General features: G+C 46.2%; 1 protein-coding gene and 1 long non-coding RNA gene across 2 annotated transcripts in view; one reads left to right on the top strand and one right to left on the bottom strand.

Annotated features, from left to right (window-relative positions):
* NWD1 (NACHT and WD repeat domain containing 1) overlaps window positions 1-27,816 on the top strand; it is a 65,795-nt gene that overhangs the window by 21,645 nt on the left and 16,334 nt on the right. The window contains 7 exon segments of the mRNA XM_038566948.1: window positions 5,503-5,706; window positions 7,083-7,242; window positions 7,838-7,955; window positions 8,632-8,790; window positions 14,005-14,202; window positions 17,213-17,335; window positions 23,647-23,855. Of these exon segments, the coding sequence (XP_038422876.1) occupies window positions 5,503-5,706; window positions 7,083-7,242; window positions 7,838-7,955; window positions 8,632-8,790; window positions 14,005-14,202; window positions 17,213-17,335; window positions 23,647-23,855 (1,171 nt within the window).
* On the bottom strand, window positions 10,472-13,503 carry LOC119864720. The gene is made up of 3 exons (XR_005375036.1): window positions 13,358-13,503; window positions 12,350-12,814; window positions 10,472-11,542 (listed from the first exon to the last, which is right to left on the bottom strand). It is a non-coding gene; the product is annotated as an uncharacterized LOC119864720 (long non-coding RNA).

The raw sequence follows: 27,816 nt of genomic DNA, 5'->3' as shown, positions 1-27,816 counted from the left end.
TTCCTGCATCTATGGACCTGCTGGTGGTATTTCTTTTGTAGTTTTTACTTTGAAATACTTTGAAATTATAGACTAGTGGAGGAATTCCCATAGTATTAGACTAGTGCAAAGAATGGCCCATACATCACAGTTTCTCAGCCCTACTGATATTGGGGGCTGCATCATCAGTATGTGGGGGCTGTCCTATGCACTATAGGATGTTGAGCAGCATTCCTGGCCTCGACCCTGGCTACTGGTAGTACCCTGAGTGGTGGCAACCAAAAATGTCTCAGAATATCACCAAGAGGCCCTAGTCAAGAACTACGGCTCTATGCCCTTCTTCTGGGATCGCTGATGTGCCGCATTAGCTTTCTCTCCCTAACCCCCTCGTTTTCTTTCTTTCTTTCTTTCTTTCTTTCTTTCTTTCTTTCTTTCTTTCTTTCTTTCTTTCTTTCTTCTTTCTTTCTTTCTCTTTCTTTCTTTCTTTCTTTCTTTCTTTTTTTCTTTCTTTCTTTCTTTCTTGGATTCATTACAGGCATTATTCCCCTTTACCCTTAAATGCTTCACATATTTCCTAAGAACAAGGTCAATCAGAACCCCCATGTCACCACAGAACAATTAAAAAATTCAGGAAATACATCACAGATCCAATAATACTATCTAAGACACAGTTTACAGTGAAAGTTTGCCACTTATCTCAAAAACGTTCTTTATAGCCTCCCCCCTCTTTGCCTCCAAACCACTATCCAAACCGGGATCACATGTCACATTTAGTTGTCAAGTTTCTTTGGTCTCCTTTAATTTGGAACATTCCACCATCTGTTTTTGTTCTTTTGAAGAGTCCAGGCCAGTGATTTTGTAGATCAGTGCTTCTCGACCCTCAATGCAGATAGCATCTCAGGTCTTGTTTTTGAATAAAGAATCTGATTCAGCAGGTCTGGGGTGGGACAAGGAATCCCGTGTTTCTCACTGCCTGATGCTGATGCTGCTGGTCTGGGGACCGCATCTGGGCTGGGGGTGTAGTTTGCAGAGTGTCCCTGCATCTGGGTTGGTCTGAGGTTTCCTCGTGATCACATTCAAGTTGAACTTGAGTGATGCTCAGCCCTTCTTAGACGCGGATTTTTTTCCCTTTGTAAATTTGCAAGTTCCCCTCTATTTAATAGGCAATATTATGGGGAGATTTCAGAAAAACCTTTTTAAAACCAAGTGCTAAAAAAAAAAAAAAAAAACCAAGTGCTAAAAACAAACAAACAAACAAACAAACAAACAAGAGCTGTGAAGGATTGACCACCAGCATGCATCTACACTGCATCCCAAGCTTGTTGAGTGGGAATCAGCGAAAAAGGAAATAGGAAAATCCAATTTCAATGTGTTTCTAGAGCTTGAAGGACTGAATGCTTACATCCAGCTGCTCAGCCCAGAGAAAGTCTCAGGGCTGCACACTGTGACCTCATGATGGTCAGGAGCTCAGGGATGCCGGGTAGGGACAGAGGTGAGTCGGAAATAAGGAGCAGGAGAGAGGAATGTGTCCATCACACACCCAGATTCTGGCCCCCAAGAGGGTAGGGTGGAGGCCAGTTAGCAGACACATGCCAGCAAAGCTCTGTCTTTTTTCTTTTTAAAAAGACTTTACTTTTTATTTATTCATGAGAGACACAGAGAGAGATGCAGAGACATGGGCATCAGGGAGCCTGATGCAGGACTTGATCTCAGGACCCCAGGATGATGACCTGAGCCAAAGACAGATGCTCAACCACTGAGCCACCCAGGCGTCCCCAAAGCTCTGCCACGACGCAAATAGCCATTAGAAAACACTCAAGCCCGCCATCAGAAATTATTGGACAAGGTGATTTTGCCTCTTTTCAATATAACAGGCAGGCTTTTCTTCCTTTGTCCTTTGTCGCAAACCAATCAAGATAGCAATGATCAGACCAGTGAGCCTAACTGTTCGTTTGTCTGCTTGTTTGCCAGGCACAGAATCCCACTCACGCTAGTGTGTAAGAAGTAAGGGCTTTATGACAAGGCCATGGGAAGAGCTCAAGGGATCCAGGGCCACCCACCCAATTGCCGACTCCAAGGGGGCATACCCCAGATCTCATGTCATCCCCCAGGTTTTGTGATAGATGCCCCCCAGAGTGGGGACTGGGCCTGGGTTCTATAAGAGGACGAAGACAGACAGGAATGTTCTAGGGTAAAGCGGTGAGCCATGAGGCCAACCTGATGCAGCCTACACGGAGGAGGTGGGGTTGTCATGGGAACCAGAAAGCCATGAGAATCAGAACAGTTTCTCATCCCCTCGCCCTCTGGGTCCTCTCTGCCCATTGGCTTCTGTCCTGGACTCTTCCTTTGTCCCCCCGGGAACATCTACTTGCCTCGAGCTTCTACTGGCATCATTAACTCCCATTTCAGAGAACTGGCACCATCCTACTGGCTCTTTCTCGGGTCCTGATTCCAAAATCTAGGGAGACAAAAATAATTGGCCTGCTTGGCCCCACTTCTGGTCCAATTAGTAAAGCTGAAAGCCTCACTGGGTGTAGGGCCGGCCGTCCCAGGGCCTGGTGGGGTAGGTGGTTTATAGAGGGTGCCTGCAGGGCTGGTGATTTCAGTACCTCTTGTTCTACAAAAGCACATCATGCTTCCACACCCACAGTGTGCTGTGAAGGTGAGAGCCCGGCTCCCAGAGCAGATATGGGTCCTTCTAGGCCAGTGGTTCTTTCCTAGGGAGATCCTGCCCCCAGGGAACACTTAGTCATGTCATTTTTGGTTGTCACAGCTTGGGGGTAGGGCTGCTGGCGTCTAGTGAGTGGAGACCAGGGTATAGGGCCGGCCGTCCCAGGGTGGGTAGGTGGTTTATAGAGGGTGCTGCTAAAAGTCCTCCAATGCACAGAACAGTCCCCACTACAAAGAGCGATCCGACTCCACATGTCAGCAGTGTGAGGCTGAGTCATGCTGGGAGGAGCACTCCTTACTCCTTACGCCTTCCCGGCTTCTGCAGGGAAGCACAGTGAACACCAGGCAACCATTAATCTACCTTGTGGCTTTCTGGATCCTGCTCAGAACATTCCAAGCACATGGAATCATGCAATACGTGGTCTTCTGTGACGCATTTCCTTCACTTAGCGTACTGTTTCCTGTATCTGTGTAGAGTGCGTCAGTACTTTGTTTCTTCATATGGCCGAAGAATATTCCATTGTATAGACACACCACTGCCTTAGTCCATTTGAGCTGCTATAACAAAAACACCATAGAGTGGGTAGCTTATAAACAATTTATTTCTTACGTTCTGGAAGGCTGGGGAGTTCAAGGTGAAGGTCCTAGCAGATGCAGTGTCTGGTAAGAGCTCTCTCCCTTGTTCCTAAATGGCCATCTTTTTGCTGTGACAGAAGGGGTACGGGAGTTCTCTGCGGTACTAACCCCACTCATGGGGCTCCACCTTCATGACCTAACTGCCTCCCAAAGGCCCACCTCCGAATACCATCACCTTGGGGATTAGGATGTCAACGTATGGATTAGGGGGAGACACATACTCAGACAATAGCAACCACAGTTTGTTTATCCGCTCGTCCATACCTGGACATTTGGACGGTTCTCACTTCTGGTTACTGCGAATAATGCTGCTCTGAACGTGCGTGTACAAGTTGTGGTTTGAATAGCCTGTCTGGGGTAAGATTTTATTTTTTTTAAGATTTTATTTATTTATTCATGAGAGACACAGAAAGAGGCAGAGACATAGGCAGAGGGAGAAGCAGGTTCCCCACGGGGAGCCCAATGCAGAACTCGATCCCAGAACCCCAGGATCATGATCTGAGCCGAAGGCAAATGCTCAACCACTGAGCCACCCAGGTGTCCCTGGAGTAAGATTTTAAAATTATGAATCAGATTCAGGTCCTGCCCTGATTAACCCTTCCAGTGACTTCCCATCACTTTGAGAATCGGATCCAGCCTCCTTACCAAGGCTGACTGGTCCTGGCTGCCTTCCACCCCATGCCTGGAGCACCCTGGCCCTCAATCTCGTGCAGACCCCTTCCCTCCCACCCAATCCCAGATCTGGTGGCATCTTCTCAGAGGGACCCACCTGCTCTAACCCACCTCTCCTGCCCCCTCCAACCTTGTCACTCTTTATCACGTGACATGGGTTATCTTCTCCCTGGTAATTGGTGTTATCCAATTTCTTTCTTCTCTTTTTCTGTTATTTCCTCCCGGCTCTGTGCATGAGAAGACAAGCTTCCCCCTAGCTCTCTGCCCCGTAGGAGTCAGCAAGGTGCCTTGCACAGAGACAACACTCTATGAATAATGGTTAACAAACGTGCTCATAGCTTATTGATGAGCCATTGACTGCCCAGGACGTGGTGTCTGCTTCTCTGAGAATGGATGGACTGACTGGCCTGCCCCCTCTCCGAGAGGGCCCTGTATAAATACACGATGCCAGGGAATTATGGGGCTGCAGCTTCCTCGATAACCACTCTTTGAGCCTGCCCAGTTGTTCTGTCCTGATCAGGTGGGATGAGCCATCAAACCTGAGTCTGAAAGGAGAGGATCCAAGCTTGATTTGCACTGAGGGTGCATCAAAGAGTGAGAAAGAAGCTTCTATCCTGAAGGAGGGGGTTTCTGAGGAGGCACAGGGCCACACAGGGATGCTGACAAGTGGACCCCCAAGGTGGGGCTCCCAGGAATCCTGGCTTGGAGAAAACTGTCTAAAGGAGAAAATCAGGTTGGGGAGATGGCGGGGCTACCCCACTAGGACAAGTGTGGAAGATGAGCCCCGATGATATTACAGCAGGGATGGTCCAAAGTGATCGATCTCACAGAAGAGGCCCCAGAGGACACCCACTGTGTTGTACACTAAGTGAGAAGGTGTTCTCTATATATGGCAGTTGTTCTGATCAAAATGAAGCTTTCGATCCACTTGGGGAGTTAAACACACACACACACACACACACACACACACACACACACGCAGGTCACACACAGAAGGCAGCCTCCCTCTTCCCGTTGCTCTGAAGGGGGCTCTGGCTGCCGTCCATCCCAGCTGAAATGTGCAGGCAAAATTGATTTTTCCAGTCTGATGCTCTCAGGTATTAGGAAGTCCACTGCGGTCCAGCAATGAAACTTCATCGCTCATCTGCTTTACAGCCACTTCGGTTCTCTCGCTCTGTCCTTTCTGGGGCCTGGAAACCATGAGTGAGGCCAGGGTGGGCACAGTTGGTTTCTGCATTATTTTTCTAAATTACCTCCTGTCTCCCTTCCCATGCTGCCTGACTCTTGTGAGGCTGGGGAGAGGCTGGTTCATGGCTCTGTGGGTGTGTGTGCAGAAGGAAAGATCAGGAAGGTTCTACAGGATGGGCACGGCTGTAATGGGGCATGGGCACCTGCTGGGTACCGTCCAAATGCCGACCCTCGGGTGGACACCTCGGTGACGGGCGGGATGCTGTGCAGCTGGCCATGTCTCTCCCTCCCTGGGTGTCTGCACCCCCGACCGCAGGAGTCACAGTATGTTCCAGTGTCCGTCTCTCCTCCCCGCAGGCATGGGCTCTCAGAGGCAGAGCTGAAGGACGTCCTGTCCTTGGACGACGAGGTCCTGGAGGCGGTGTACCAGGACTGGACCCCGCCCAGCAAGGAGCTGTTGCGCTTCCCCCCGTTGCTGTGGGTGAGGCTCCGTCGGGATCTCGGCCACTCCTTGGCCCGGCGGCCGGTGGACGGCTTCACGCTCCTGGCCATCGCCCACAGGTGGGTCCAGCAGGGTGGTAATGCTGTCTGGGTGTCCGAGAGCGAGGGCTCACCCATCAGGCTCCTCCTTGTTCCAGATCCTTCCTTTATCCCCGTTCCCAGAGGAACAAGTACACTTAGCACGGCATTCAAGGGCTTCCACACCACTGACTCTGACACAACGAACTTGTTTTTCAAAATGAGGATAAATTCACATGACATAAAACTCATCAATTTAAAGGGTCCAATTCAGTAACATTTGTGCATGCACAATATTGTGTGATCATCACCTCTAAATCATTCCAGAGCAATTCCATCCCCCAATGGGGCACCTGGTCCCTATCAGCAGTCACTCCACATCCCCCCACCTCTCTGCCCCCAGCCCCTGGCACCTACTAATGCACTCTCTGTCTCTGTGGATTTGCCTCTTCTGGAAGTTTCACATACATAGAACCACACAACATGTGGCCTTTCGCATCTGGCTGCTTTTCTCAGCATAAAGTTGCAAGTGTCATCTGTGTTGCAGCATGAATCAGGGCTTTGTTCCTTTTCATGGCTGAGTAATACCCCATGGCATGGATGGACCACATTTTGTTCATCTTTTTAACCATTGACGGACGCTTGGGTCCTTTCTCGAGATTGTGGTCAGTGGTGCCATGAACACGGGAGCCCAAGTGTTTGTTTGAACACCTGTTTTTGTTCTGTTTGGTTTTTTAAAATTCTTTTGGATCTTACCCAGGAGTGGAGTTGCCAGGTCCTACAGTACCTTATTTTATTTTATTTTATTTTATTTTATTTTATTTTAAATTTTTATTTATTTATTTATGATAGTCACACAGAGAGAGAGAGAGGCAGACACACAGGCAGAGGGAGAAGCAGGCTCCACGCACCGGGAGCCCGACGTGGGATTCGATCCCGGGGTCTCCAGGACCGCGCCCCGGGCCAAAGGCAGGCGCCAAACCGCTGCGCCACCCAGGGATCCCAGTACCTTATTTTAAATTTAACTTATTGAAGAACCCAAATGTTCCTTTTGAAAGTAAACATATTTAAGGGGAAAAAAGAAAGATGGGCCAATTTATAGATTAATGTTAGGTAACAAGTAGGACAGGTGATCAGCAAGCCAGCAAGCATCCGACAGGTGGCTTAGGAGGGACCTGCATTTGGGAGCACAAATGTCCACAAGCCGATGTCCCCTTATTTTTCTTTAAAGATTTTATTTATTTATTCAGAGAGAGAGAGAGAGAGAGAGGCAGAGACACAGGCAGAGGGAGAAGCAGGCTCCATGCAGGGAGCCCGACATGGGACTCAACCCCGGGTCTCCAGGATCACACCCCAGGCTGCAGGCGGCACTAAACTGCTGCGCCACTGGGGCTGCCCTCCCTGTCCCCTCTCTGCAGGCAGCTGACTGAGGTGATCCAAGAGCGCTACCTGTCCGGGCCCGAGAGAGCCAAGAGGCACGGAGTCTTGGCTGACTTCTTCTCAGGGGCCTGGAGCCAGGGCACAAAGAAACTCATCACCCTGCCACTCGTGGGGAAGCCCCTGAACCTGGACCGCAAGGTGAGGTGTCTGTCTGGGACCCCTGCCCTCTACCTACAGGCTCCACCCTGCTGTGCAGACAAGGCCAAGGCTGCCCAGAGAGGACCACCCCCGCTCCTTCCTTCTTTTCCACCCAGAATGCCCTCCTGACTTTCTTCCCTTCTCTTTCCACTGAAAGCAGAATGTTCCCTTAGCCTCAGCATGATGGGGGTGGACAGGGAGCAGCAGATGAGGAATATGCCCCCCCACCCCCAACATTCCAGAAGGGACAGAAAGAATCACAACATTCAGGAGCGTACCAGAACCTTCCTGAACTCCTGACATCTCCCACCCCCGGGCCTTTGCACATGCTCTTCCCTTGCCCTGAATATCGTTTTCCGATATGGTTCACCAGACAGACTCTTACCTAAACTCTGAGACCCAGCTCCGATGACCCCAGCTCCTCCCTCCGCCTCCACCCTGCCTGTAGTAAGTTGTGAGGTGTCTCTGCCTGGAATTGTGTCCCCGTCCCGTCCAGTCTCACCTGTGCATGGCTGCGCGGCTCATGTTTGTGGAATGAATGGATGAGCTTGTGTCACCGCGGCCTGGCTGCCAGCCCCTTCCTCCTCCTCCGCAGGTGGCGCCTCAGCCCCTGTGGTTCTCAGACACAGTTGCAAATCTGCGGAAGCTGAAGGAGTTGCCCCATCACCTGGTCCACTCAGGCCGCTTCGAAGAGCTGAAGCAGGAGGTTCTGGGTAAGGGTTGCACCCATTTCCAGGGACGGTGAGTGGTCTCAACCTTCTGCTATGCTCCTGCCTCCGGAGCTTGGGAAGGATAAAGGGCAAAAGTCAGAATCCTTGGCTCCTCTTAAGACAGTGGTTCTCACCAGGGATCATTCTGTGTTCACCCCCCACACACCAGCAGGGGACACTTGGCATTGTCTGGGGACATTTTGGATGTCACAGCTGAGGGAGGGGGTGCTACTGGCATCTAGTGCTAGTTGATAGTGCAGAGGTGAGAAATGTGGTCTTAGACGGAGTCCCTGTCTGTCTCTCTATCATTTCCATCATCTTTCATCTTTATGTCTAACCATCTGTCATCACCTATGTACCCATCCATTTATCCATCCATCTTTCTACTCGTCTATCTATCTGTCCATCTGTTCATCTCTGTGATTCTCAACCAGGGGTGACTCTCCCCCAAGGGACTCTTGGCAATGTTCATATTTTTGATGATCATGACTGGGGAGGTGCTACTGGCATCTGGTGGATGGAGGTCAGGGGTGCCACTCCGCATCCTACAGTGCACGGCCCCAAACACACTCAGTGCCGAGGCTGAGAACCCCCAGAGAAACAGAGAAGTGTGAGGACCCGCCTCCCAGTATGAACTAGAGGGAGGCATGTGCCCCCACAATGTCTCTTCCCCCCACAGGCAGCATGAACTGGATTTCCTGCCGGGGCGTCTCTGGGGGCATCGAGGGGCTGTTGGAGGACTTTGACCTGTATGGCCCTCACCTGGACTGTCCCGAGGTCGGCCTGGTCCGGGACGCCCTCCAGCTGTGCCGCCCGGCCCTGGAGCTCCGAGGCATGGGTGAGTTGGCCTGGATGGCGGAGGGGGTGGGTTTCACTCTGCACTGACTTCTAGAAGTCCATTCTCCTCGCTGAACCCCCAACTGGATTCTCATTAAGCCGCACACCTTTCCTGTCTACACGTGTAGGGTTTCCAGAATTTTGAATTGAACCTGGAAGAGCTTTGGAATGAAAACTACCAAAGCAGTATCCACCCCCTTCCCTGGCCTGGCACCTTTTTCCAGAAAGGGCCAGAGAGGAAAAATCTCAGGCAAAAATTGAGGAAATTGTGTTAGTACTTAAGATAATAAGAGAGAAAACACGTTCCCACAATTTGTTTTATTGATAACATTCAAAATACAATCGCCATAATTGAATGTGACTTTTTGTAACACAAGTCTACTCAGGAGAAAGAAAGGGGGCTTCTTGCTGTGGGGGAAAGCATTTTGCTTCATTGGTGTTCAAAGTCGGTGTGTCCTGCCATCCCATGGATTGCAAATATTGATCTATAAAAAGCATCCTTAGCTCCTGGGGTAAGCCATTGGGCTAGGTTTGGCCCACCCTCTGTCCTAGAGCGTGAAAAATCTCTAATGTTCTGCCTAGGATGGTGTTTTTTTGGTCCGTTTTATCTTTGTTTTTGTTTTTTTTTTGTTTTTGTTTTTTAAGATTTATTTATTTATTTATTCAGAGAGAGAGAGAATGAGAGAGAGAGGGAGAGGCAGAGACACAGGCAGAGGGAGAAGCAGGCTCCATGCAGGGAGGCCGACGCGGGACCCGATCCCGGGTCGCCAGGATCACACCGTGGACGGAAGGCGGTGCTAAACCGCTGAGCCACTCGAGCTGCCCTTATCTTTGTTTTTTAATTGTGGAAAAATACACAGAATATAAAACTTACCATTGTAACCTTTTTTAAGTGTACAGCTTGGTGGCCTGAAGCACATGGCGCAGTGTTGTGCAAACATCACCACTGTCTATTCCCAGAACTCTTCCATCTTCCCAAACCAAGACTGTCCCCATGAAACACCAGCTCACCACCCCCTTCCCTAGGCTCTGGTGCCCACCATCCTACTCTCTTTCTTTGTGAATCTGACCACTGTAGGGACCTCCTATAAGTGGAATCATAGAGTATTTGTCCTTCTGTCCTTCTGAAAGAAGCCAGAAAGACTGGCTTCTTTCACTCACCATGATGTCCTCAAGGTTCATCCGTGTTGTATTTCCCTTATTTGTAAGGCCAAATAGCGTTGCATTGTATGGATGGACCACATTTTGTTTATCCATTCATCCCTTGATGGACACTTGGGCTGTTTCTACCTTTTGCCTGTTGTGAGTCATGCTGCTGTGAACACGAGTACACAAATATCTTTTCAAGACCTTGCTTTCGATTCTTTGGCGTACACACCCAGAAATGCAATTGCTGGATCAAATGCTAATTCTATGTTTATTTTATTTTATTTTATTTTATTTTTTTTTGAGGAATCACTGTACCGTGTTCCACAGTGGCTGCACCATTTCACATTCCCATAAGCAGAGCACAAGGGTTCCAATTTCTCTACAACCTCACCAATACTTTTAATTTTCTGATTTTTAAAAAGATTTTGTAAATCATGCTTATTTGAGGGAGAGAAAACGAGAGAGAGCTGGGGTAGGAGCAGAGAAAGAATCTCAAGCAGACTCCACATTGAGTGTGGAACCCCATTCGGGGCTCGATCTCATGACCATGAGATCACAACTTGAGCTGAAACCAAAAGTCCGACACTTAACCAAGGAGCCACCCAGGCGTCCCAATTTTCTGATTTTTAAAAAAGTATATAGTTATCCTAATGAGTATGAGGTGGCCAGGATGGGTTTTTTATTTATTGGAGAGAGAGAGAGGGAGAGAGAGCACAAGCCTGGGTGGGGGCAGATAGAGAGGGAGAAGCAGACTTCCCACTGAGTAGGGATCCCCCACTTGGGGCTTGATCCCAGGACCCCAAAATCATGACTGAGCCAAAAGCAGATGCTTAAACGATTGAGCCACCCAGGTGCCCCCATATTGGTTTTTATTATACAATTCCCACCTGGTTTTCATTTGAGGGAATTATAAGGAGTTTTATAAAGATGTTTAAGTCCCTATATGCCTTCTAGGGCTCCCTTGGAGCTTAACCAAATGCTTCTTCGGGAGAAGCCTGTCCAGCTACCACTAAACCTGGACACCCCATGGATGCCCAATCCCTGCATTCTCCAGCCCTGTACCCTTTTTCCATCTGTCTTAGCTCTTAATTATTATTTCTGCCAATTTTCTTTTGTGTCACCTGTGGGCCCCACGGGACTTGAGCTCTGTGAGGGTAGGGGCATCATACACTTGCTCCCTACCAAATTGCCGACCCTACCACATAGACCAGTCCTAGCCAAGAACACAGATCTGAGCCCCACTCAGTGTCAGTTCAAATCTGGGCTTTGCCACTTACTGGTGGTGTGACCTTGCAAGTTCCTTATGCTCCCCATCCCACCCTCTACCTTGATGTCCTCAATCTTTCCATCTGCAAAATGGGGATGCTAGTCAACCTTCCTACCTAGAGCTTTGAGGAAAGATATACAAGTCAATTCATGCAGAGCCTGCCCCCATGGTGCATCCAAGGGTCCTGTTTCTATTACATGATAGCATCAATACTGTTGATGTGAATGGCCTTGGAGGACCCATTTCTTTTGTTGTTGTCGTTTGTTTGTTTGTTTCCTTCTTCCTTTGATTTTTTCTTGGACAAGTCACTTCTGCATGGAGCCTCAGCTTCTATCATCTGTGAAATAAGATTAAACTAAAGCATGTCCCAAGTGGAAGATGCTGGTGCCCACCATCAGTCTGACCTTTCTTGTGCATTCACATTCAACAGTTGTAAACCTCACAGGGAGTGATTTACGAAAACAGCCTGGGGAACAATTGCCCAGTTTGAGGGAAGATTTAAGAGCTGGAATCACAGCATGTTCTCAACAATCCTTGATTGACAATCTTTGGCTTGCCCGGCCTGAGCAGGTGTAGGGATGAATGTCACCACCAGAGGGCACAGCTGCCCAACCTTGAGCTCCAGCACATTCCAGGACTTTGAGCCTGCTTCTCCAAGCCCACCTCATTTCTCCTAGTGCCTCAGGGCTCCAGGATAATTCGATGTGGTACTGTTTCTGACCTTATTTTTATATTAAAAGCCAATATTTTGTTCATCATGGGTTGGGGGAGGGCATTCATTTCTGTTTTTTAAAATGTTGCATTAAAATAGTATTTATCTGGGTGGTTGAGTTTGGTGGTGCCACCTTAAATGTTGCATCCATGGTGAGTGGTCCTCTTGCCTCTGGTCCTGAGCTTACCTCATTTTACCCACCAGCAAACCAAGGCACAGGGCAATATGCCCCAAGCCCCACAGTCAGGACAAGACAGCAGAGAAAATGAACTGCTTGCCTTCAGCATCCCTGGTCTTCACTCAAGGTTGGAATAAAACTCTTGGGGTCAGATTCCTGCCTCTTATGGCTATGTGACTTTGTACAAGTTGCTTAACCTCTCTGAGCCTCCACTTCCCCCTTTATGACCTTGGCATAATAATGATGATACATACCTCTGTTGTGGTAGGCAGAAAACACTGCCCCCTCCAAAGATTCATTCACTTCCTGATCCCTAGGACTTGTGACTCTTGTCTTACACGGCAAATGATGTGATTAAATGGAGGAACTTGAGATGGAGAGTTTATCCTGGATGGTCCAGGTGGGTTCTAAATGCAATCTTAGGTGTCCTTATAAAAGAGAAACAAAACACACACACACACACACACACACACACGCACACACACACAAATAAAAGAGAAACAGAGGGAGATTTGAAAGAGAAAAGAAGACCCAGAGGCGCACGGAGAAGGCCATGCGAAGACCAAGGCAGAGACTGGCAGGATGGGGGCCACAAGCCAAGGCAGCCTGGGGTCCTGAGAAGCTGGAAGAGGCCAGGAAGGATCCTCCCCTCGAGCCTCTGGAGGGGACAAAGTTCTGCTGACACCTCGACTTCAGACTTTGCACTTTCAGACTTTGAACTGTGAGAGAATTGATTTCTGTTGTTTGAAGCTACACAGGCTGTTAGATTACCTCGGGACATTCATGCACAGCCGTGGTGTGCTGGGGGAGTGATTGTTGTTTATCTGACGGACACGGGGCCCTGTGGTGCCTCTACAGATGGGGGGGGAGGCAAATGCGGAGTGATAATCTGGTGGAAGCTGGAGGCTCCAGCCCCAGGGGCAGTGAAAGAATTCATCCTAAGCAGAACAAAGGAGATAGAAGTTTCTGAATACACCGCAAGGTTGCTCTGGGCAGGTGTCCGCCCCGAGGCAGTGGGTGGGGGTGCCTGGGTGGCTCTGTCAGGACTGCCTGCCTTCCTCTGGGGTCCTGAGATCCAGCCCCACATCACATGGGGAGGGGGTGTCCTTGCTCAGTGGGGATCCTGCTTCTCCCTCTCCCTCTGCCCCCCTCCCCACCCCCTCATGCTCTCTCATTCACTTTCTCTCTCAAATAAAATCTTTTTAAAAGTGAGGGGGAGGTAAGGAGGTACAAGGACTTATGAAAATTTCCTTTTCTAGTACCTGTGTCTGGTTGTCAGTAGCCCGTTGGTCAGCTAGGGCTTCTGGGTATTTTGAGGTGGGTCGCCTGCTGGGCCTGCCTGTCTTCAGCTCAGGGGCGGCTGTGGGCCCTTTTGCCTTGCTCTGCAGGCCATTGTTGCCTAAAAGCAGCCTTGACAATTTATTGGGTGTTTGTGATGTTCTAGGCGCCAAGAATGCCATGAGCAAGACAGACGTCATCCTTGTTCTGGCGGGGGGGTGGGGGTGGGGTGGGGGGGAGACACAGGATCTAGGGTAGTGAGGGGAGGCCAGGCTGGGGAGTCAACACACAAAGAAACGTCAGTTGTAGCCGTGATGTGCCCAACCTGGGGGGTGGGGAGGGTTGATGGGAGGACTGGGCTGCTGAAGGCTTTTTTAAAAAGTAACCTGGGAGCTAAATTGAGGAGATAGTTAGCATGAGAAAGGGGGAGAGGAGGAGGAGGGGGAAGTATTCCAGGCAGAGGAATAGGCCTGGCCAAAGGCCTGGCCCTTGAAGTAGAGGCAAGTGTTTTTGTTTTTGTTTTTGTTTTGGGGGGCAAGTGTTTTTGAAAAGGAGGCAGAGTAGATGGTGGCTGGCCGTCAGCCGTGCCCTTCCCCTTAACCTGACCCTCAGCCCTGACCCTTTGTTGCAGAGAGGAGCATCCTCTACACTGAACTCCTGGCCAGACTCCATTTCTTCGCCACCTCACATCCAGCGCTGGTGGGACAGCTGTGCCAACAGGCCCAGAGCTGGTTCCGGCTGTGCCCCCACCCTGTGCTGGTACCTCTCGGGGGGTTCCTCCAGCCCCCCGGGGGACCCCTCCGGGCAACCCTCACTGGCTGTCACAAGGGTGAGTCTCCCCAGCAAGGCAAAAATCCTGCCAGGCCTCCTGGTGCCTGCAGGCGGCGGAGGAGAGGTGTTTCCTGGGGGTGCTCCCTGGGGCTCCCCTCTGTGGGTAGGGAGGCCCCCAGGGTCCCCTGAGGACATGCCCTTGCTGCCTCATGCTGACTCGTCTGTCTCCGTCCCCCAGGGATTGTAGATTAGTAGTGTAACTACTGCTGCCCATGAGCCCAGACTAAGGGGATGCTGACTGCCTCTAAGAATCGAGCGTCCATCTTGCAGATAGTCCCTGTGGCTTACTGGCTCATGCTAGTAAGTCCAAAAGCTCAGGATTGATGCCTGACTGGCTCCCGAGAGGCTGCTGGAACTTGTAGATTCCCCCCGGGACACTAGAACATCAGCGAGACAGGAGGACTTCGTTCTCTCCATTTTTTATTTTCCTTCCTCTCTCCTTCCCTCCCTCCCTTTCTCCCCCCTTTCTTCTCCTTCTTTCTGTCTGCCCTTCTGCCCATCCTCCCATCATCCATCCCATCCATCCACCCATCCTCCCATCATCCATCCCATCCATCAACCCATCCTCCCATCATCCATCCCATCCATCCACCCATCTATCCATCATCCATCCGTCCATCAGTCATCCATGCTTCCATTAGTTATATTCTTTCCGCCCCCCTATCCACAGTACTTATCTTTCCATTTCCCTCTTCTGGACATCTTCCATCCACTCACCCTTTCACCCATCTCTCCACCCAGCCATTCATCAACTCGCCCACCCATCTATCAGTTGATTTATCCATCTACTTATCTCACACCCATCCATCCACTCACCCACTTATCCAGCCAGCCATCTAGTTCCACTCATGCCCCAGTCTACCTCCGCTCACCCATCCTTTCATCTGCCCACCCATAATCTCTTGCATTAATTATAAAGCCACAAAATATACAACTAAGTTGTAGTTCAAATGTCAGCTATTGCAACTCGGGCTATTTCTGTGCCACATGGCCTTGTAGGGAAAGCTACATTCCCAAGGCAGAGTGCTTCCAAAATAGAAATTCTAAGAGACTAAGTATGATGCATGGCAGCATTGGTTTTGGGACAGCTGCTAGAATGTTGTGTTAAGAAGGGTTCTGAGACCAAATCTAGTATAATGGTAAGACTGTATATTTATTAGGTTACAGGTTCAAATGCTGTAACAAAGGACAAAATAGCAGTGACTTAAATAAAATAGTCCATTTCCCCCTCACATCCAGGGTCAAGTAGAGGTAAAACTCCAAGTCTCCAAGGTATTAGGGACATAGACTCTTTCAATCTTGTTGTGCTGCCATTTTCAATGTGAAATTTCCATTTGTTGGTTCAGAATGGCTGTTCCCACTCTGACCAATGCCATGGCATTCCAGCTGGTGGGAAGTGGGAAGGGGAGGTGGACCATCCCTTCCCTTTGGGGGCATGGTCTAGAAGCAGAATTTATCACCTCTGTGATGGGTGTATCATTGGTAAGAACTTGGCCATCTCCAGCTGCAAGGGAGCCTGGGAAATCTGGTCTCTGGATGAGTGCGGACTAACACCTGTGGGCCGTGGCCTTTGTTACAAAAGGATGGCTCCCGGGGACAAATCACAGGTAGTGCAGTGGCTCATTAGTGGCATGTCCTGTGGCCTAGGCTTAGGAAGTTATAGTCAGGGCGAAGTTTTGGTTTTGCCATCCCTCGGGTGGGGAGATGTTCTGTGTTTCAGACCCACTGTTCCTCTCGTACAAGCCCTAGTCATGTCGAAGCTGAGAAAGTTTTTACCCATTCTAGGCTTCAGTTTGGTCATTTCTTTTTTTTTTTTTTTTTTTTTTTAATTTTTTAAATTTATTTATGATAGTCACAGAGGGAGAGAGAGAGAGAGGCAGAGACACAGGCAGAGGGAGAAGCAGGCTCCATGCACTGGGAGCCTGACATGGGATTCGATGCTGGGTCTCCAGGATCGCGCCCTGGGCCAAAGGCAGGCGCCAAACTGCTGTGCCACCCAGGGATCCCAGTTTGGTCATTTCTTAAATGAGAAGTTTGAGTTCACATTTCCAAGGTCATGCTGTGAGAAAAAGAAAGAAAAGAAAGAAAAGAAAAACAAATCCCATGTCCTCACTCCCCATCCCAGTGAGGTAGGAACAAAATCTGGGCTTCTCTGACTTGGACTGGCTCCAATTTCAACACTTTCCCCTGACCATTTTACATCTGGAGAAACTGAGGCACAGAGCAGGGGAAGGGATCACCCAAGGGCATTCAGGAAGTCTGGTCTCCAGCAACTTGGGCCAGTGTTTCTCTCCCGTATAACTCGGTACCTCTCTCTCCTCAGCGATGTTTCAATCAGGACCCGGCAGAGAGCCCTGGGCTGTGTCTGCCCAAATTATTGGCAAATATTTTTTTCTCTGGAGCACCAGCCTTAATTTTTCCAGACACATTGAACTCAAAGAGAAGTCAGAAGCAGAGTTCTCATTCTCAGTCGATATAATTCCATTTCTGCATCTTGTCCATCTAGGGCAGGGTTTCTCAGCCATGCATTATTGACATTTGGGAGGGGGTCACCCTCTGCAGGGTTGAGGGGAGGCACCCTCTGGACCACGGCGGGGTCAGCAGCACTACTGGCCTCCACCCATCAGATGGCAGTAGCGCCCCAGGTCCCAGTTGTGACAACCAAAAATATCTTCAGACATTGCCCAGTGTCAGTGTCCCCAGGCTCCAGACATTCCCCAGGACCAGGATCACCCCTGAGCGAGAACCACCGAACTTAGCAGACACTTAAGATCTCCATGTGGTTTGGTCCCGAAGAGCAACGTAAACATAATAACCATGATCTGGATCTGGCCTCCGACGGTGCTGGCTTCAAAATCCTAGCTCTGCCACTTTCAGGTGTAGAGCTCTGGACAAGGGAGCAGATCTGTGCCTCAGTTTCCCCATCTGTGAAGTAGAGGCCCATCAGAGGACCCCATGGCTGAGCCACGGGAGCTGATGTGGTTGCTGTTGTCTCTGTGTGGCCGCAGGCATCACTGCCATGGGCTGGAGCCTGGAAGAGAAGCTGCTGGTAGTTGGCACCCAGGATGGCCTCATGGCTGTGTGGGACATGGAAGAGCAGCAGGTGATCCACATCCTAACTGGACACACAGGTGAGGCTTGGGGAGTGGGGCTCCTCAACCTAGTTATCAAGGTAAATAATATTACGGGGCGCCTGGGTGACTCAATCGGTTGAGCATCTCACTTCGGTTCAGGTCGTGATCTCAGGATCCTGGGATGGAGCCCCCTGCTCAGCGAGGAGTCTGCTTGTCCGGCTCCCTCTGCCCCTCCCCCCACGCATGCACGCACATACTCTCTCTCTCCAATAAAATATTCTTTAAAAAGAGATAAGTGATATTTCAATGCAATGTTTTAAAAAAAAATCAAAATTAATGCAGGAAATCCACCATGAATAAATATCAAGCTGTCTTAAAGAGAGGATCAGCGAGAGTGCTGTGCCAAGCCATATGGGAGCCAGAGGCAAAAGGGAAACTCGGGAATCTGGCACCTCCTTACATTTGGCACCCGAGATGAGTGCCTTAGTCGCCTTACCCTAGTCCTAGTCCAAGTCAGACTCAAGTATTTGGGAAGGCAACATATAGTTACGGATTGTAATGAGGACAACAGGGTGGTGGCATCAGCAACTGTAACCAAAGTGACCCACATAGGGCAGTTAGGTAAGGCATTTCTTCTAGCAGGGACCATTCAGCCAAGACACAAAGGTTGCGAAGAGGTGGGAAGAGGGGTAGGAAGAAGAAGTGCATCTCAGGAGTAGGAAACAGCCAGGACAAAGGCCCTGACAGGCGCAAGGAGGCTGGCGTGTTTACAGAACAGCAAGGAAGCCTTGAGGCTGGAGCTTGAGACATTATATCAGATGAAAGAAGCCAGTCACAAAAGCCCACATCATGTATGATTCATTTATACAAAATGTCCAGAACAGGCAGATCCAGAGAGACACAAAGCAGATTAGTGGTTACTAGTTGGGGAGGTAGGGATGGGAAGGGATTGCTCATGGGGACGGAGTTTCCTTTTGGGGCGATGGGAATGTTTCAGAATCAGATAGAGGTGATGGTTGCACAACATTGTGAATTATTATGTCACTGATTCCACACCTCCAAGAGGTTTATATGGTAAGGAGAGAAAGGGGAGGGAATGCAGCTTTTGAAAATATTCTAAATTTAGACCGTGATGATGGTTGCACAGCTCTATGACTATACAAAGACTGATGAAGTGTACCATTGTCCACGGAAAGGGTGCATTTTATGCTAGTGCATTATATCTCAATAAAGGTGTTTTTTCTAAAAGATTTTACTTATTTATTTGAGAGAGAGAGAGAGAGCAAAAAAGAGAGGGAGACTGTGAGGGGAGAGGAGGAGGCAGAGGGAGGAGCAGACTCTCCACTAGGCAGGAAGCTCAGACATGGACCTCGATCCCAGGACCCTGGGATCCTGACCTGAGCCAAAGGCAGATGCTTAACTGACAGAGCCACCAAAGCACCCCTCAATAAAGGTGTTAAAATATTGTGTCATTGTGAACCAAGTATTTACACTGTCCATATTTTTTTCTCAACATTTTCCATAAGCGTTGTTTTGTTTCCATTGAATCATTTTAAAACAACTTTATTGAGGTGTGACTGACATACCATTCCACGTGTTTTAAATGTAGGATGCAACAATTTTCAGATTTACTGGATTGCATAATCATCACTTAGAACATTCTATCATCCCAAGGCATTCTCTTTGTACTACCTGCCCACTTCATAGTGCATTTCCACCCTGACCCTCAGCCCCATGGTAACCAACAATGTGCCTCCAGAGTCTATCAACTCTCCTTTTCTGGACGTTGTGTGCAAATGGAATCGCACACAATGTGACCTTTTTGTACACCGCCTGATGTGTGTGAGGCTCATCCTTGCTGTTGCATGTGACAATAATTTGTCCTCTGCATTGCTGAGCCCGTCCATTGTGTGGGAGGGACAGTGTGTGTTAATCAGTTGATCACATCAATTGAAGGACATTGACTCGATTTCCAGTTTGAGGCTGGGATGAGTCACGCTGCTATGATCCATCAAATGTCATATTTATCATGTTGAAATACAGCCAAAATATTTCTTTCTGCTCAACAGATTATGTTCCAGAATGTATTAAATGATTTTTTGTGATTTATTTTATTCCATTTCTTTTTTCTTATTTTTGCTATTTTAGACTATTTCTAGTTGTCTGTTGTTGTGGATAACACTGCAACGAATCTTTTTACGCTCATCAACATTTTTTCCTTCTGTTGAATATTTTCAGTGAGTAGGAGTCTTGAATTAAGGATGTGAGCATTTCAATGGGTTTTGAGAAGTGGCATCTTACTGCTTTCCAAACAGGCTGTATGTATGTAACAGAATAACCGCCCCCCCAACCCCAAAGCTGCCAGCATCAGATGTTCTTAACCTATTCTCTTTTTTTCCCCAAGGACTAGGAGTGAGGTGGGTACTAATAGAATGTCTGTCAAATAAATTCTGTTCATTTTATTATCATCAAGATGGTTATTTTTGTATAGGGCTATTCAACACTTGTATTTTTGTGTGTGTGAGCCATCTGTTCAAGACCTGAACCCATTTATTTACCAATGGGCCTTGATTCATTTTTTTAAACATTGTATGTATTTATTCATGAGGGACACACACAGAGAGAGGCAGAGACATAGGCAGAGCGAGAAGCAGGCTTCCTGCAAGGAACCGGATGTGGGACTTGATCCTGGACCTCAGGACTAAGTCCTGAGCCTAAGGTGGGTGCTCAACAGCTGAGCCACCAGGCATCCCCTTGATTCATTTCTTAAAAAGCCATTAAACTTTGTGATTAGGAAAACTCAGTAATCAGTTTATTGGCAAAACAGAGACTATTTTAAGCATATGTACCAAGGAAAGTAAAAGTTTCCTATCACATGCTAGCGAGCTGGAAGTCATTTGTTCGGGCTTGTGAGAGCTGATGGTGAAGTTTTAGGGAATGTGGTAAGACAGTTGTCAAATACAGCCAGTATTTTTTTTTTAAGATTTTATTTATTTATTTGAGAAAGAGAGAGACAGAGAGACAGAGAGAGGGAGGGAGGGAGGGAGGGACAAGCAGACTCTGTGCTGAGAGCAGAGCCAAATGCAGGGCTTGATCCCACAACTCTGAGATCATGACCTGAGCCAAAATCAGGAATTGGAGGCTCAAGCAACTGAGCCACCCTGGCACCCCAAATGCAGCCATTATAAATATTAAATTATAGAAGCTTGCAGCTAAATCAATTCTATTAAAACAAGGTAATACATATTCAAAACTCAGCACTTTCTAAGTATCATACCACACTCAATTCCCTGTGCTCTTGGCTACTATACCCATACGGTAGAAATGGGTGCTACACCTTTCTCTTTACAACCCCACGTTCAATGACAACATGTTAGTGGCTTGAAATCAACCAGGGGCAGGAACATTTACACCAAGGAAATTGGCAAATGCCACAAATCTGGGCTTTCCCCAACCTCCTTGCAGAGCAAGATGTTAAGCATTTACCAGCACAATGCTGTCCTGGTCCCTTCCCCCAGGGGGTGTTTGGATATACATAAATATATATGGTTTTATATAGTCACAGAAGCTTTTGCTTGTATAAACTGTTTTTCAGCTAACATCACATATTTTGCCTCTTTCCATGTAATGTATACATCTCTAATTCATTTTAACTGTGGTATATTGTTCCACATACAGGGATATTTTTTTTTAAGATAGATTTATTTATTTATTTATTTATTTATTTATTTATTTATTTATTTATTTATTTATGATAGACATAGAGAGAGAGAGAGGCAGAGACACAGGAGGAGGGAGAAGCAGGCTCCATGCCGAGAGCCCGACACGGGACTCGATCCCGGGACTCCAGGATCGCATCCTAGCCAAAGGCAGGCAGGCACTAAACCCCTGAGCCACCCAGGGATCCCCTACAGGGATATTTTGTAATGCATAACTATTTATACAAATTTTGGTTGAAAAATACCCAAATCGCAATAAATAAGAAATTACCCACTATCCTACTGTCATTTGAATTAGAAAGAAATAAAACTCCCTCTCCCACCCATCAGTCTCCGTGGAAGTGATCAGTACTCACAGTTTGTTATATCCATAAGCAATTTTTTTTCCAGGCTTGTACAGACATAGCTCTGTATGGGCTCAAGTACTCTGAGTTTTTGTCAAAAGCAGATGGTGCTATTTTATACACTGGGCTGTAACTTGTTTTTGTTACAACATATTATAACGATACTTTGCAGTGGCTGAAGGCTTGGGTTCTGGGCTGGATCCTAGCCCCCCTACTTATTAACCATGTGGTTTTGGATAAATTACTGTACTCAGCTGTGCCTCTGTTTCCATATCTCTACAATACGATAATAATAGTACCTCATAGAATTTTTATGAGATTAAAGGAGTTTAATTTATGTAAACTACTGAGGACTACACTTGGCACATAGAAAGCCCTCAGCAAGTGTTGGTAGTTGTAATAATTTATTATGGTTAGGTGTCTATGTGCAGATCTCTTATTAATTTTAATGGCTGCATAACATCCTTTATAAGGATGCACCGTATTATTTAACAACTCCCTTTTCATACACAGGTTGTTTGCAATTTTATTTTTATAAGGTAACACTGCAACTAACATCCTATATCTTTACACACTTACGCCATTATTTCAGCAAGACACATTCCTAGAAGTGGGATTTCTGAGTCACGTTGCATGCACATTTGTTCTTTTCCCTCTTTTTCTGAGCATTATATTTTGAAATAATTCTAGACTCACAAGAAGTTGCTAAAATAGTGCAGAGAAATCCCTCATACCCTTTATCCACTTTCCCAGAATGGCAACATCTTACATAACTATAGTATATTAACAAAACCAAGAGACTACCCATTTTAACTTTTAACAAATATTATCAAAATACCCTTTACAAATTTATATCAATTTATACTTCCATCAGCAAAGTATGAAAGTAACTTATTTCTTGTATCTTTGCCAGTAGTCCAGTGATCAATCTTTAAAATTTTTGCCAGAGGCACCTGGGTGTCTCAGTACATTAAATGTCTGACTCTTGATTTCAGCTCAGGTCATGATCTCAGGGTCATGGGATCAAGCTCCATGTAGGGCTTTACTCTGAGCGTGGAGCCTGCTCAAGATTCTCCCTCTCAGAAAAAAATGAGTGAGAAATATCAGAGAAGGAGACAGAACATGAGAGACTCCTAACTCTGGGAAACGAAAAAGGGGTGGTGGAAAGGGAGGTGGGTGGGGGGTGGGGGTGACTGGGTGACGGGAACTGAGAGGGGCATTTGATGGGATGAGCACTGGGTGTTATGCTATATGTTGGCAAATTGAACTCCAAAAAAAAAAAAAAAAGATTCTCCCTCTCCCTCTGCCTTTGCTTCCCCCACTGCCTCTTCTGCATGGGCACATGTGCGCACTTTCACTAAAAAAAATTGCCAATATTTTTCCTGATAATGACATATTGGTATTTCATCTTGCATTTTTGTGATTACTAGTAAGGTTATGCATCACTTTCTAACGCTTATTGTCTACTTGCACTATTTTTTTTACTTGTACTATTTTTTAAATGTCCTGTTTATATTCTTTGTCCAATTTCTGAGTAGATTATTTGCATCTTCCTACTTATTTGTAAGAACTCTTTATTAAGGAAAATGTCTATTTGTCTCCTTTTTAAAAAAAATTTACTTATTCATGAGAGACACAGAGAGAGAGGCAGAGACATAGGCAGAGGGAGAAGCAGGCTCCCCATAGGGAGCCCGATGCGGGATCTGATCCCAGGATCCCGGGATCATGCCCTGAACTGAAGGCAGACGCTCAACCACTGAGCCACCCAGGTGTCCCTCCATTTATCTCTTATATATTATAAATATTTTCTCTTAATCTGTCATATGACATTCAATTACATTTTATCTTCCTGAAATTTTACATTTTTATGTAATCTAAGTGGTCGATCTTTCCTCTTTATTCTTCCAAATTTTGTGTTTTGCTTAGAAAACATCTTTTCCAGATTGTAAAACCTTCTCTATAACCTTACCTTGTTTGTTTTTACATATTTATTAATTTTAAACACCCCCTAGAGGATGCCGTACTTGTATAAGTCTTTATGATCTCTGTTTATTACATATTCACATTTGGGCAGTTGATTTATTTATTTTTATTTTTTTGGGGGGGGCAGTTGATTTAATCACAGCCATTTGTTGCACTCTTAATTTAGGTTTGCAACATTCCATAATTTGTAATTTGGTTATGTTTGAATCCATCATCTTTTCTTTGGTAGACCAGAGAATTTCCAAACCAGTAGGCATTTTGGTAGTTGGAAAGTCAAAATGTTTTCAGCTAATATATTCTCTCTGACCCTGGTCTACTGCAGGAGAGGTGAGGTCTGTGAAAGTGTTTGGCAAGGGGACACTCGTCCTCTCTGCCTCAAAGGACCACACACTGCGTTTGTGGAACTTACTCTCTGGCCAGCAGAAATTCACCATTTGGGATGGAGGCTCAAAAGATCCCACTGACCCTGAGATCTGGAGTCTTCATGTGGATGAAGCAAAGAAGGTTGTGTATTTGGCATCTGGCTCAAAGGTAACAAACACCTGCCCTATTTGCAAAGGAAAGCTGAGACCAGAGCATTCCAAGACAGCATATGGTGTTTCTATGAGGTGGGGCTGATAGGGGGTGGGTGTAAACAAGGGTACACAATCACTTGATGTGATGCTATAAAAGGGTTTCTTTCTTTCTTTTTCAAAAGATTTTATTTATTTATTCATGAGAGACACAGGGAGAGAGGCAGAGATATAGGCAGAGGAAGAAGCAGGCTCCCCGATGGAAGCTTGATGTGGGACTCGATCCAAGGACCCCAGGATCACGACCTGAGCTGAAGGCAGACCCTTAACCACTGAGCCACCCAGGTGCCCCTATAAAGGGGTTTCAAACTTCATAGTTGGATTAAATGGTCTTGATAGTTCTTTCTGACTTAAGACCTTTCATATTTTTAATTTTTTTTATTTTTTATTTTTTTTTAATTTTTATTTATTTATGATAGTCACAGAGAGAGAGAGAGAGAGGCAGAGACACAGGCAGAGGGTGAAGCAGGCTCCATGCACCGGGAGCCTGATGTGGGATTCGATCCCGGGTCTCCAGGATCGCGCCCTGGGCCAAAGGCAGGCGCCAAACCGCTGCGCCACCCAGGGATCCCTATTTTTAATTTTTTAAAAAGATTTATTTGTTGGGGTGCTTGGGTGGTTCAGTAGGTTGAGTCTCTGACTCTTGATTTCGGCTCAGGTCATGATCTCAAGGTTGTGACATCAAGCCCCTTGTTGGGCTCCAAGCTCAACAAGGGAACTGCTTGAGATTCTCTCTCCCTCTGCCCCTCCCCCCACACGTGCTCACTCACTCTCTCTCACACTCAAAAGAATAAAGAAATAAATCTTTAAAGTTTTATATACATCTTTATTTAAAGATTTATTTATTTATTTGAGAGAAAGGGGAAAGGAAGAGAGAGACAATCTTTGAGCAGACTTCCCACTCAGTGGGTAGCCAAACATGGGGCTGGATCTCACCCCAAGAGATCATGACTTGAGCCAAAATCAAGAGTTGGAGGCTTAAAAAAAAGAGTTGGAGGCTTAACTGACTGAGTCACCCAGGCACCCCTAATCTTTTTTAATTTGGTCATTTTAGTGCTATTAATTTCCCTCTGAATACAGCTTTACTTGAATCCCACAAACCTTGCTACCTCACATCACCATTTACATTCAGTTTAAAATACTTTCAGATTTTCCCTTTGATTTGCTCTTTACTCCATGGGCTATTTAGAAGTGTGCTGTTCATTTCCAGATATTTGAAAGGGTCCCAGATAGCTTACCTTTTTTCCCCCTAACTTAATTTCATTTGTATGATTAATTCTTTCAAATGCATTGAGACTCATTTTATTATCTCTCTCAGTAGATAATACATCTACTGTATTCCACATACATCTGAAAACAACATGCATTCTGCTGTGTTATTCCTTTATGTCAATGATGACCCTCTGATCTAATTGTTGAATAGGGACACAGTAGAACAGTGGGTGAAAACTTAGTAACTAAAGGCATGGGGAAAAATTTGTACCTAACTCCCAATTGACTTCTTTGCAAGCTGAGTGATCTTGATCATGTCACCTTATCTCCCTGCCTCGGTTTTTCATCTACCTGATGAGATAATGACTAAAACACCTGAGATAGTGCTTGGTGCATAGTAAGTGCCAAATAATAACTATTAATGATTATATTTTATTAAAAATTGGCAGCTGTTAACATAAGTGATATTGGTAGCTTATAAGCTGTGCTGTCCAATATGGGGAGTCACCAGCCAGATGTGGCTACTGAGCACTTGAAATGTGCCTATTCTGAATTGAGATGTGTGCCATAAGTACAAAACACACACTGGATTTCTTTTTTTTTTTTTTAATTTTTATTTATTTATGATAGTCACAGAGAGAGAGAGAGGCAGAGACACAGGCAGAGGGAGAAGCAGGCTCCATGCACTGGGAGCCCAACGTGGGATTCGATCCCAGGTCTCCAGGATCGCGCCCTGCGCCAAAGGCAGGCGCCAAACCGCTGCGCCACCCAGGGATCCCACACACTGGATTTCAAAGCCTTAGTATCATAGACATAATGTAAAAGGTTTCAATAATAATTTTATATTGATTGCATGTTGAAATGATGACATTTGACATAAGGTTAAACCAAATACATTATTTAAATCAATTTCACTTGTTTCTTCTTACTTTATCTAAAGTGACTAATACAAAATTTAAAATCACATGCAACTTGCATTATAGTGTTACTGACTATGCAGGCTTAAATATTAGTGAGGTATTGCTTGATCTCAAAACTGGTTAAAGAAATCTTTTTTTTTTTTTTTTTTCCAGCAGAAGTTTGGAAAACATAGTAAAGAAATAAGAGATACCTGGGTGTCTCAGCCGTTGGGCCTCTGCCTTCAGTTCAGGGCATCATGATCCCAGGTCCAGGGATCAAGTCCTGCATTGGGCTCCCTACAGGGAGCCCATGTCTCCCTCTGTGTATGTCTCTGCCTCTCTCTGTCTCGAAAGAAAGAAAGAAAGAAAGAAAGAAAGAAAGAAAGAAAGAAAGAAAGAAAGAAAGAAAGAAAGAAAGAAAGAAAGAAAGAAAGAAAGAAAGAAGAAAGAAAGAGAAAGAAAGAAGGAAGGAAGGAAGGAAAGAAAGAAAGAAAGAAAGAAAGAAAGAAAGAAAGAAAGAAAGAGAAGAAAAAGGACATTTGGGTGGCTCAGTCGGTTGAGCATCCAACTCTTGGTTTTGGCTCAGGTCATGGTCTTGGGGCCTTGAGACTGAGCACTGCACATCAGGCTCTGTGTTCAGCAGGGAGTCTACTTGAGATTCTCTTCCTCTGCCTCTCCTCCCACTCACTAGCCCTCTCTCTCTAAAATAAATAAATCTTAAAAAAAAGAAGAAGAAATAATACTAAATAATCCCAAAGACAACCACTCTTAACATTTACATGAGTTTGTTTTATGTGATGTGTGGGTGTGCATGTACAGTGCCTGCGTGTGTATGTATAACACAAAATGGGGATAAAACCATATATAATGCTATCTATGTAGTTTTATAAATCTATTTTTATTTGCCCATAACCTCAAACATTCCTCAGAAATAGCAGATTTAGTGATTTCAGGAGATGTCCTCGCATTGACCCTACTATAGTTTATTAAACTGATCCCTTCCTACTGGACATATAGGTTGCTTCCAGTTCTTTGTACTTTCAAATAAAAGTAAAATGGATGCCACCCACCCAGACACCCCCTCCTTATTGCTTTAGAGTAAACCCCAAAAGTAGAATTAGTGGGCAAATATTTACTATTTAATGGTTACTGTTGATTTTTAAAAGGTACGTTTTTTGGTGAGGTTAAATATGAAACCTGTAGTAATCAACAATTACTTGTAGTAATTTGTATCTGTGAATGCATATGATATGGCTGACTTTTTCCCCTTTTTTAAAAGATTGTTATTTTGGAGAAATTTTAGGTTCATGGAAAAGTTATAAAGCTGTTATAAAGAGTTCCCATATGCCCTCCTATCCAGTCTCTGTCGTGTTGACATCTTACATAACCAGGGTACATCTGTCACAGCTAAGACATTAATATGGGTAAAATTTCTATCAACCTAACTCAGACTTTATTTGGATTTCATCAATTTTTCCACAAATGTCCTTTTGCTGTTCTAGGATTTAATCCAGGATATTTCTCCCCTCTGCCTTTTTTGGGAACTAGCAGTGTTGAAAATAAAAATGCATGCACTATGAAAAAGCATGCATTTTGTAGGGAGCCTGGGTGGCTCAGTTGTTAAGTGTCTGTCTTCAGCTCAGGTCATGATCCTGGGGTCCTGGGATCAAGCCCCCAGTCAGACTCCCTGCTCAATAGGGCATCTGCCGCTTCTCCCTCTCCCTCTGCTGCTCCCCCAGGTTGTGTGCTCTTGCTCTCTCTCTCTGTCAAGTAAATAAATAAATAAAATCTTAGAAAGAAAGAAAGATA

The sequence above is a fragment of the Canis lupus genome, chromosome 20, assembly GCF_011100685.1.
Source record: "Canis lupus familiaris isolate Mischka breed German Shepherd chromosome 20, alternate assembly UU_Cfam_GSD_1.0, whole genome shotgun sequence".
NCBI classification, from domain to species: domain Eukaryota; kingdom Metazoa; phylum Chordata; class Mammalia; order Carnivora; family Canidae; genus Canis; species Canis lupus.
This window is presented reverse-complemented; position numbering and strand designations above follow the sequence as displayed.